General features: G+C 34.4%; 2 protein-coding genes across 3 annotated transcripts; one reads left to right on the forward strand and one right to left on the reverse strand.

Moving 5' to 3' along the window:
* Nucleotides 1-373: 373 nt before the first annotated feature.
* LOC131937429 (pyruvate dehydrogenase protein X component, mitochondrial) lies at nt 374-6,606 on the reverse strand. The gene is made up of 10 exons (XM_059294839.1): nt 6,447-6,606; nt 3,814-3,891; nt 3,505-3,605; nt 3,118-3,299; nt 2,920-3,018; nt 2,490-2,682; nt 2,272-2,409; nt 1,784-1,942; nt 1,381-1,445; nt 374-1,295 (listed from the first exon to the last, which is right to left on the reverse strand). Exons 1-10 carry the CDS (start codon nt 6,589-6,591, stop codon nt 1,022-1,024), a joined length of 1,434 nt encoding a protein of 477 aa, XP_059150822.1. The 5' UTR covers nt 6,592-6,606; the 3' UTR covers nt 374-1,021.
* A 96-nt stretch (nt 6,607-6,702) lies between these two features.
* LOC131937424 (methylthioribulose-1-phosphate dehydratase) lies at nt 6,703-11,385 on the forward strand. Of its 2 annotated transcripts, XM_059294832.1 has the most exons (9): nt 6,703-6,743; nt 6,929-6,964; nt 9,087-9,181; nt 9,322-9,370; nt 9,480-9,597; nt 10,042-10,164; nt 10,337-10,410; nt 10,543-10,649; nt 10,800-11,385. In XM_059294832.1, the coding sequence occupies exons 2-9, from the start codon at nt 6,929-6,931 to the stop codon at nt 10,915-10,917; spliced, it is 720 nt and encodes a 239-aa protein (XP_059150815.1). In that variant the 5' UTR covers nt 6,703-6,743; the 3' UTR covers nt 10,918-11,385. The 2 variants fall into 2 exon arrangements, with proteins under 2 accessions (XP_059150815.1, XP_059150817.1); XM_059294834.1 differs by lacking the exon at nt 10,042-10,164.
* The last annotated feature ends 644 nt before the right edge of the window (nt 11,386-12,029 follow it).

Raw genomic sequence — 12,029 nt, forward strand, 5'->3', positions numbered from 1 at the left:
AACACCAAAGTAAAAAAATGTTCAATTATCATCTGAAGTCAGCATAATCTACAGCTAGAAGTAGATTAGTATTTTCTATGTGAATGATGAAATATAACGTGTAGTTTTACCTTGTTGGAATTGTTAATCAGCTGGATATATTTTACCATGTTATCTATTTTTAACTTTTATGCGACAATGTAGTCCTTCCAAATACCATGTATGCACATCAATAAATGTATTTTGTAAATGATTGTTTGCACATTTCTTTAAGTGGCTTGCCTTAATTTTTGGAAGGAATATCATTACCATTTCTGTTTTGCTGATATTTAAATGCTTTATTTCCCAATTTGAATGAAATCATTAAATGACATAAGGAAAAGATAGCATCAAGACAATATTATAAACAGTTTATTTCTGTATTTTTACATCAACTTTTTAAATAAATGTAACAGCAGCCCACATGCATTGTTTCTCACTGCAGTTTTTAAAAAATCATTTTTTTTTATAGTTTGTGCTTTTCTAGACAATTTGAAATCATGTTTAAATTTTAATGCATGCGAATGTAGCCTACAAATAAGACTATTGCATTTTACTAAAATGTATTAGTTTGCAAGTATTAATGGCTAACACTGTTAGTACTATCAGATATGCAAACATCCCAACCGTAAGTTGAAAAGATACTCAATTTTTTTCTACATATTTACATATTAAAAGTAAAATAAAATTAGGAGCTTTTTTTTTAAGAGTACTAGAGAATTTTATTGCTTTCACAGTTTGACTTGTTTTTTGACAACTTAAAGTAAGCAATACACAAGACAAGTTCATTAATCATTTTAAGACCCCTCAAAAAAAAAATACTCCAATGGGATAATTATATAATAAACACTTGATAAATAGTGTAATCTGAGATAATTTTTCAAAATAATTAACTTAGTCTTTGAGGTATTTTAAAAGTTTCAAGTACTTAACACAGAATAAACATAAATGCACTAACCTAAACATGTTAAACAAAATATCACTTATAAATCAAATTAATAACTTAAAATGCAAAAGCTTCTTTTGCAGGGTCTAGTTTTGAACCCATTATCATAGTTTTAGGATGCTCTAAAATATAACGAAATTCTTCTAGGAAGAGTGTTGCTTCAGCTTCGTTGACAGCCCGACTGTCGTAAGACATAGTTACTGTCATTTTTAAAACATTGCCATTCATGGTTGCTTGTTTGCGTGAGGTTCCTACTGCCAAAATGGCTAACTGTGGTGGGTTGATGACTGCCGTAAATTCTGTTATACCAAACATGCCCAGATTGGAAATACTGTAATAAAAAATAGTTGACAAGTACATCTACAAAACAAAAAAGGGTTAAGATTTTAAAAGGATAAAGTACTAAGAAGAGTTACCTAAAGCTTCCACCCTGATACTCATGAGGTTGTAGTTTGCCTTCTCTTGCTCTACCAGAGAGCTCCTGAAATAAAATATATTTGGGTATTGCAACTAAACACGTTCTATAACTATAATGGGGAACAAATCAGGTTTTTTAATTAACTCCCATCATTTGACCAACAAGTCTTCCATATTTTATTAAATTAAGTACATGACCAGTGACTAAGTTAAAATTTCTAAAGCAACTCAACAAGACATGTTAATATTACTTCTCTCCTTGCTACAAAACTTAGAACTTCATATTTAAAATAATTGAATATAGTGTCATCTAGTTGAAATTCTGGTTTATTTAGTTTTAAAGTTCATAACCAGTAGGCTGGTGACTGCAGGGTTCGGAGAAACTTTTAAAATAAGATTTACCTTTACTATACTTCCTATATCATTTACAGCTAAATAATTGGCGCCTTTAACTACAGGTGTGATTAGCCCATTAGGTGTAGCAACAGCTACAGAAATATCAACTGATGAAGACAATTGAGGACCATCATTAGCCCAAATAGCATTTATCCTTGGGTTCCTCTGTTAACAGAAGAGAAGAACAAAAATGAGAATAAGAACTTTGGGTGATAATTGGGGCAAAAGGACAATGTATAAATACATTACACACTAATTTTTAAACCATACATTTTCAAGACAATAAACATAAAAATGAACGGCTGCCATTTTTTAAGGAATAATTTTAACTTAGTAAAATTGTTTTTCAAAGTCTTGAAACACTGCTCCCTGTTTTTTACTTGTACAAGGGTTTAAATAAAATGACTAACATTACATTCATATGTTAACATAATATTCACATTAATTATTTTGAAAGTAATCTCATTAATATTTCAAGTAATCTGATCCAGTACCTGTAGTGTCAGAGCAGCAGCTTTAATAATAAAATCATTGACAGAAACTTTCATTCCAGAGGCAGCTAAATCTGCTCTCAGTGTTGTTAAAGCTCCCAGGTCAGAATCAATTGATGCATAAGCATGAGGAATAGTTGACTGAAATAACAATGAGTTCAATTGTATGATAAAAATATACACACAGAGAAAGGTATAGGAAAATTGGGAACTAAACTAACCTTTGACTCAGTAAGTCTTCTAGCAATAGTTCTTCTCATGTTGCTTAACGGAATATCAACATAGTTCCCAGCTGAGGTAAGGGTTTGAGGTGTGGTTGGTTGAGCAGCTGGACTTTGTTCTACAACAGGTACTGCAGGAGCAACTTGTGGAACTTTGTTTAAGTTTTTTGATTCAATGTAGTTCAAAACATCCCTGAAACAAGAAAATAAATGGTTCGAATATCAATAAAATATATTATTCATGCTCATAACTTGGTTCCAAAATCTGAGAAAACCTATCAACAGCACCATGCAAACATGTAGTTTTTTTAAAAGTAAAGGTAAATTACAGAGGTTCAATGCCCCCCCCCCCCCCCCCCCATCTCATTTACTACCATTTATAAATTAAAATAGTATACTATAGGTTTAAAAAATGTACAAAGCAACACACCCTTTTAGAAGTGCTCCAGAAGGTCCAGATGGTTTTACAGAAGCTGAGCTTATGTTATATTCTTGCAGCAATTTCTTTACTGAAGGTCCAACCAGATGCCTAGAAATTTAGAAATGCTGTTATGAAAGTGAACAGACATTCTAACAGAGATGAAAGATGCCTACTCTTTGTTGTGGTGTATCCTACTCACATACATACCCATGTTCTGCAGGTTTAGCACCAGAAGAGGCTGGAGCAGAAACACTGGCGGACTGGGAAGGTGATGCTGGTGATTTTAACCCAGCCCCTGCAGGAATCTCCACTTTCTTCCAGTCATCACCTTCCTCCACCATTAAAGCAATCAAACTTCCCACAGGAACATCTGCAGTCTTATCAGGAACCTAAACAAAATATTTTTATAATGAACATTTTATGAAAAGTTATTAAGAGACTTTGTATAGATTAAATGAAGTCTATCCTTAAATATTTTATAGATTATGCACCTGTTTAGAAAATTGTGATATTTACCATAGATATACTTATTTTTTTTAAAACTGTGAAAAAAAACTAAATGTATATTTCTACTTCCTTTCAAAATGAGCTTACAAGAATTTTGGCAAGTACTCCTTCTAGCTCAGTATCCATGGCAACAATAGCTTTATCTGTTTCGACTTCACATAGAACATCACCAGGTGAAATTGTATCCCCTTAAATGTAAACAAAATAAGTTAGATCGCTTCATAAAGAATAAAAAAAATATTTTGAAAACTCTTACCTACTGCTACCTGATGTTTTGAAATACAGAAAACTAGCAGAAAAACTGCTTTATTTTGTAATACATTAGTTACAATTTTATTTTGATTAATTTACAATGATAATACAAATATGGTAAATACTCTGCAATAGAAGGCCTACCTTCTTTTTTGTGCCATTTGACAATATTTCCTTTTTCCATTGTTGGAGACAGAGATGGCATGTCAAGTTTTATTGTTGCTACAAAATTAGTAAGTAAATTGAATACATTAGTAAGTAAATTGAATAAAATATAAAATAATATAAATTTTGATATTTGTAGGATACTAATATTAATATAGCTACCTAACATTTTTTAGACATCACTGACTTTTAGTTATATCCCCTCAATACAAACTGTCCTAAATTAACTGTCTGACTTAATCTATTTTGTTAGTTCACTTATGTTTATCATTGGACTATTGTCATATTCTCTCTTATTAGGTGGTAGGTTAATTGCTGTAGAAAAGTCAATAATTTACTAAAAGGGATTAAATGGTTAAATCAATTCAAGATCGGATTATTAAAGTTGACATTTTGATGCGATTTTCAGTTACATTTGAAATAAGTGAAAAAAAGAAGATGGCGATGGATGGGGCACATCCTAAGAATTAATAATGAAGACATTGCAGGAATGACGCTAAACTGGACACCTCAAGGAAAAAGAAAGCAAAAAGGCCAAGGGAGACATGGAGGCGCATGGCAGGGAAGCAGCTGGCAGAGGCAGGACTATCATGGGGGACTGCCAGGAAATTGTCAGTGACTGACAAAAGTGGAGGGAGGTTTCTGTGACGTCCCCATGTGTCTTGGGACAAAAAGATGATATCACAAGTTAAGAACTGGAACCAAGACTGTAACATGTTTAACATAGCCTACAAGGTATTTGGAACAATATTTCGAGTCGTCCCTTTGAATCCTGGTGAGAACGTGCCTCCGGCGTGGCCTCAACCAACTGGCAGGCTTGTTGCAATGAGTTAATAATAATAAGGCCGATTCTAGTCGGAATAAGATACGCATGCGATACGCATGCGCAATGGAGAGAAACTACGACTTAGCGGCGATGTTTTCGATGGTACTGCGCATGCGTGTGTTTACAACCGCAGAACCCTAATACCAACCCTAATCCTATCCTTAACCCTATCCCTAACCCTAACCCTTGCCCTAATCCTATCCCTAATCCTACCCCTAACCCTCATTCTAGCCCTAACCCTAGCCATAGGTCACTGCGCATGCGCAGAACTATCTTTTGCCGAAAAATCTTATTCCGAGTAGACACTTCGTTATAATAAACTCAAAACAATAACATAAACAATCTCCTTTCAGTTGTGTATCATGCCTTAACATTAACTATCATTAGCAATATTTAAATAGAGGAGTTTACACTTTTCGGACACACACCAAAAATTACGTAGGAGCGAACACTTCGTCGGTTTTTGGCTCATAGAAACTTTAATTAGCATGTCTCACGCGAAACCACGGCGCCTGCACGTAAACTGTTCATTTATGAACACTTCCGTGTCAAGTACTTCCGTTTCCTTTCTCAAGAATTATTTTTAGAAATTTTTTAACGTTGCATGGTACGCACATTTCTATTTTTACACCAGCCGGATGAAGTGACCTAGGGTTGGACTTAGGGGCAAAACTTGAACCAATCAATGCTTAGCTAAAAGGTTACACTATAAATAGCTTCTATATATGTATGGAACATCGTAAATGTCAAGGTTAATGGGTTTTTTTGTGCTTGAACAATAAAAAAGGGGTGTTCGCTAACTTATTTGGCCTTACATGGGAGCGGACAGCAACACAAAAATATTACTAAATAAGAATTTAGAGCATAAAAGGGGCTGGTTATTGAAGGGAAAGGGTCAAAATAAGGTCAAGAAGGCAGTGGAATGCGAAAGAGGAGGGGGAATCATGTGACCTGGCTGGCTTAGCAGCGTACTGCGCGAGCCGCAATGGCTGAATGGGATGAACTTTGGGAGTGTGGGAAAAAGGTTTTATACTATTAAAATTACCTCACAAACAATCAATAATACAATATACATGCATATAATATATGTTTTTATTCATTAAATTGACTTTAAATTATTCTAAATGAACAAAAAGTGCTATGTCCGATGACGGGTAAAGGTGTCCGAACACATGTAAAACTGTATTACATGTGTTCGAACACACGTTAAGACCCCCCAGTCACTATAACAAGAATAGCTTAAGTTCTATGCGTATGAATACAAAATGACACACACATTATTAAAGTAGAATGGTTGCGGATAGATATGATACTTTTTTTTGTTTTCTATGTTAAGCGGTTACTGAATGAGACCGCATGGAATTTTTACGTTGCGTTTTTTCGCTATGTGTGTCCGAAAAGTGTAAGCTCCTCTAGTTAATTAACTCATTTATTTTATACTGAAATTACATAGTAATACATAGGCCTATTTCCTGTATGATGGTGACGGTGTAGCAGTAGGACTTTAAATTTTTAGTTATAGTTGTACTATTACTACTACTAGACTTATCTAGACATACTCATGACATAGTGATAGTGAAAAGATCTAGAGATCTAGTAAGCCTATAACTTATATTTATAAATAAGGCATAGATCTAAGTATAAGTATTTTTTTACTAGAATCTAGATCTAGCTAGATCTAGAATCTAGATCTAGTCTATTAATTTTAATAACAAACATCAACATTCAACAATGATGGGCGATGGGGCATTCACAATGTTATTTTGTGCATGTAAAGAGCACTAACCATACAATGCAGGGCCATCGTGAAAATGACTTCTTAGCATACATTGCGATGCTTTATTCTTGATTCGAAAATTATTTAACTGAGGAAATAGCGATATTTTATTTGTTGTTAGTCGACAGTAGATCTTCGTAACAGAGGTTGCCATTTTTACACATAGCCAGGAAAATTGAAGGTCAAACTCCAATTGGCAAATTGTAAGCTAAACTTTTTGCAAGCTCAAATTGGCATATTATTTAACCTTTAACCCGTATAGTTTTTAAAACTGTATGCTACTCAAACTCAGATCTAATTGTTAACGTAATTAATAATAGCATAGATAGGTTAATCCATAATGATTATGACTAATTAATAGACCAGGCTGTAGATCTAAAACTATTCCAATATAATTTTGTTTTCAAATTTATAAGCTAATCTACTATCTAGATCTAGTCTAGAATCTAGTATAAACTATAAGTAATCTAGATCTAGATCTATGTTTTAAGATGGATTTGAAATACGTTTTTAATGAAGCAGATGAGGTAGGCTTTTATATTTTATTTATTATTATTAACGAGCTGACCCGCGATTGTAGCATACGCCGCTATCTAGTTGTTTTATTTTCGGACGATATTTCGAGTCGTCCCTTTGAATCCCGGACAGATCGTCCCCCCCCACTCCTCCCTCTCCCCCCCACTCCTCCCTCTCCCCCCACTCCACCTCCACTCCTCCCCCCCCCCATCCCGCCCAATGAAAGCAGCTGTTTACAGACGATAATGAAAATATCAAGCAGAACTTGTAATTTCCCCTTAGTTTCAAATTGTTTAAAAACTAAATTATCTGCCCTTAATCAGTGTGTCTTCCAGACTTTTTTCTCCGGGGGGGGGGGGGGCACTTGAAATCTTCGGGGGGGCGGTAAACTTTCTTCGGGGGGGCGGACACTGTAAAAGTATATATTTTCTATATAAATTATATAAATTTCATTTCGTTCGGGGGGGGGGGGGGGCGGTAAAAATTTTTCGGGGGGGGGGGGGGGGGGGGGCTTTGCCCCCCCGAAGAGATGCCTGGAAGAAACTCTGCCCTTAATAGCCGTCACTTATTCGAACCGAACCGGCTCTACTATTGTGAACATTCGGGGTGAACCACAGCTCACCTGACAGGTGGTGGCTAAGCTGCGTGGTGTCTTCTATGGTCTCCATGAAGAGAATTATATATATATATATATATATATATATATATATATATATATATATATATATATATATAGATAGGGTAATAGGCCTAGGCCTATATATACCTAATTATAATATTATATATATTTATATTAGGCCTAAACTTTAAACTTTTATTAATAATTAGGTAAAATCATGAAATAATTACTTTAATTAATAATTAATAATATTATTAGCCCTAACTAATGCCTAATGCACTAATATAATATCACAATATGTAATAATATAGATCGGTAATCTATCATTTATATACATTAATAATTATTATATTTAATCATTAATAGTAATACTATTAATTTAATAGACTAGTAGTAGTAGTAGTAGTATGTTGAATTTGATTGTTTCAAAGTATTTGTTACAAATTTGTAAAATACTCGATCTCTCAGTAATCTAGAGGGTGATATTGAAACAAATTTCTATTAAATCAAAAGAGTAAAGTTCCCTTTCAAACCTGACGGTCTGCAGGGCAACTGAAGTAGAGTTCACTTGTTTTGTGACTTAGGCATATGGAGGGATAGAGATGTCAGCCCTATGCCCAGCCGCCTTTACTTACCCTAATGTGAGTTAGGTACCCATCAGAGCTGGGTGGACTCAGGGACAGTCTACTGACTTGAACCCGAAATCGAACTAGAGACTTACGGGTTAGCAGTCCAGCTCTGTACCATAGGCCACTCCGTCCCCAAATTACTAACTTATATATTATATATGCCCTTCAGTTACTAATTTGCCCCAACTTGTGTGTTGCCGCATTCTCAGAAGAAAGTCTGACTCAATATTTTTAAAGGGTTTCAATCATCGCGTTACCAATCCTATATTCTTAGATGTATGCCATGATTTCTAACTCTGAGATAATTAAATGTAAACAATGCCTGCACTATATTTCCAGGGTGTGCTGTATGAAAGCCTTGAGTGTGCCATAATCACTCTCTGTGATTGTGAGTTATAACAAACAAGGATGTAGGGGGGGGGCTCTCTCTGGAGCCCCTGTTACACTACCACAGGGGCGCCGCATACAGCCCCTTGCTTGGTTTAATCATAAAGTGCCACCATGTCAATATTGTAGGGTACTCATTAAAACGAACATGTGCACCATAATGCTCACATGAAAGCCCAGGACACCTAATCGCACTCTGACGGGGCGTCAACAGTTGCGACTGATTCAATTTAGTGAACGACTGTCGTCAACTATAAGGCCCCATCTTATCCATAGCTTATCATGCTGTTTAAAACAAGCGTATGAGCCATAGCGCTTACAGGACAACCCGTGACACCAAATCGCACCCTGCTGGGGCACCGGCCCTGCGAATTTGAAAATTTTTTTTTTTGCAGGGGATTTTTTGTTACCCTCATTCTCTCTCCCTCCCCCCCCCCCCCCCTTCTCCTTATGGCGCTGTAGTCCCAAACTCACACCAGCTCTATCTTTTGATTACAGGAGCATCCTAAAAATCTGATACCATCTTTATGTAAACAGTTCTATGATTTAGGTTGGGTAACAGGCACTGGAGGTGGGATTAGTATTAAAAATGGGTGAGTCTGCTTATTATTTCATATTTTTATCTAAATTAAACTGTGACTGGGAATTAATATTGTCATTTGTTAGTGTATAGATGTCAGGTTGCACATTGCCCAGATTTTCATTGCATATATATTTTTTTTTAAATCTGTAGGGATAATATATTTATAGCACCATCTGGTGTACAAAAAGAAAGAATTAAGGTAAGTTTAAAATTAATTGACTTTGACTAGACTGAAAATAAATAAGGTAAAAATTTTAAGACATCTGACCACCTTATGTCTACATTTAGTAAATTTTTGGAAATTTCAGCCAGAAGATTTGTTTGTTCAAACAATTGATGGAGAAGATATTTTAACACCTCCTCCTGCAAAAAAGTTGAAAAAAAGCCAATGCACCCCTCTCTTTATGAATGCCTATACTATGAGAAGTAAGTAACCAAATGGCAGTTGTTTACTGATTGATGTTTAAATGTGTCTAATATACCTTCTTATAACTAAATGTACATTTTGTGATAGCTGAAGTAAAATAAATCTATTTCTGTGTCAACATGATATGAAAGGCTTGTTTTATCAACATGAGGGAGCATTCCTTTGCTATACTTTACTGATTCTCTGTACTCATGGCCAAACCAGGCTACAAGCAGAAGTTTAATTATCTTGACTGAGCGTCTAGTTCTAGCAGTCTTCATTCAGAATTTATTTTTCAAACACTTTAAGTAAGATTGAACATGTTATAGAGATCAAATTCTCTTGTGTTTTTCATCTCATGTGTATCCTTCTATTATAATTAATGTAAAAAATTATACCCAGCTAAGGCCTTTACAATAATCAAAGTTGTGTGGCAGTAAAAAACTTTAAAATGGTATATCTAGATGCTGGCAGTGTTATACACACCCACTCAAAGGCGGCTGTGTTGGCAACGCTTCTATTTCCTGGACGAGAATTTAAAATCACCCACCAAGAAATGATAAAAGGCATCAAGAAATGTTCAACAGGTCTAATTTTGTGTTGATTTTTATTATCCTTTACTGTCATTCAACAAGCTGTATATTCCTTTTAGTTTTAACCATTGCTGCCATTAAACACTTGCAGTTGATTGTTTACATCAGCCTATTTTTAAATTTTATGTGGTGCTTTATCTATTTTCATTGTTATTTTTTTATTCAGGAGAATACTACCGATATGATGAAGAGTTAGTAGTGCCAATTGTAGAAAATACACCTTATGAAGAAGATCTCAAGGTTGGTTTATCTCTTGCTTGTGGCCTCATTATTTTGTTTTTTTTTGTCTTTTCCCAAAGTGATTTTCTGATTGCAATGAATGAATATTAGACCATTATGCTAGCAGATGAATTAGATGATGATTTTTTAAAGGATGCCATGGCTCTTGCAATGAAAGACTACCCAGATACGTGTGCTGTTCTTGTACGCCGTCATGGGGTTTATGTCTGGGGTGACACATGGGAGAAAGCTAAGACAATGTAAGCTTTACGTAACAAATATTTTAAAAACATAAAACACTTTTATTTAACAATATTAGTTTTGAGGAGGGGGAAATATTTCTTCAGTTTTTAGACTATTTTACAGTATTATTTAGTGACTAAACTCAGTTAATTTTTCCTATTTTCCAGGTGCGAATGCTATGATTATCTGTTTGACATAGCTGTTCAAATGACTGCGTTAAAATTAGACCCTACACAAAAGCCAGTACCCCACAGTGATGCCTACTTGAGCAGATCTTCAAGATAACAAATAACTGACAACCTCATTTTTCCACCCACATAGATTTTGTTTGATTAGGCTGTCCCAGGATGAAACATTTCTACACAAATCTGGGTCAAAGTTATTCTTAAAGCTACTTTATATATGCAGATTACTGGTATCTTGTTATAGATTTTATTTAATTCAACACAAGGCATTTAATTTACACTTGAAATTAATGGGATGAACTTTCACTTTATGTTTTTCAGTAACTAAGTTCTATGAATTTCTTGTGATGGGAACTCAGTTTTTATGTTTTTCCATTTTCTTGTGATGGGATTTAATTGCACCTCATGTTACCAATATCTTGGTTGTGTAATGTATGCAATTATACTCAACAAAAACACTTCCAATCTACAGATTGTTTTAAAGTGTTGAGAGAAAGATTATTGGCTTATGTTTATGTCAAAGTTTTTAACTTCAAATGACCTAATGTATTAAAGATCTGTAAAAATACCACTGTATGCTTAGTTCTTTTATTTCCTATGTTATTTCTGTTTACTCTTCTCAGGGATACTGCCTCTGGTGACTCATGGTTTATTCATGCAGCAAAAAATGACAACTATTTATAAGCAGTGTTAAATGTATTTTTCTTATAGAACAATAGATCTATTACTAATAGATAATTTAAAATAAGAATAAACAAAAAATTTCAACATACAACATATTTGGAAGATTTATATTTTACAATTTGTTGAAACAAAACACGTTGTGACTAAGGTAAATTTAACTACACAGCTGTTTATCTGAAAACGAAATCTAGACGTCCAATTAGTTTATAGAATAAACTTGTTGTATAATATAATAATGGATTCAGTCATTCTAATTCCAAAATATGGTGGTAAACGTAGTCTCTCTTGTAGTGAGATCAGCTAGGGTTTTTGGCTGTATGTAATGTCACTGAAAACAATGTGTTAAAGCATTGCCTTCTTTAGTTCATAACTTGTATACAAGTGAGGTAAGTTAAGCAAATCCTCAGGTGTTAGTACTAAAGTATATCATAACAAAAACCTGCTGTATCAATGTATTGGAACTGCAAGATTTTCATTGAAAGAGTTGAGCAACTGTATTAAGTTTATGTAACTAAAGCACCTCAGCTC

The sequence above is a fragment of the Physella acuta genome, unplaced genomic scaffold (genome assembly GCF_028476545.2).
Source record: "Physella acuta isolate Inbredline_101_S28 unplaced genomic scaffold, ASM2847654v3 ptg000210l, whole genome shotgun sequence".
NCBI classification, from domain to species: domain Eukaryota; kingdom Metazoa; phylum Mollusca; class Gastropoda; family Physidae; genus Physella; species Physella acuta.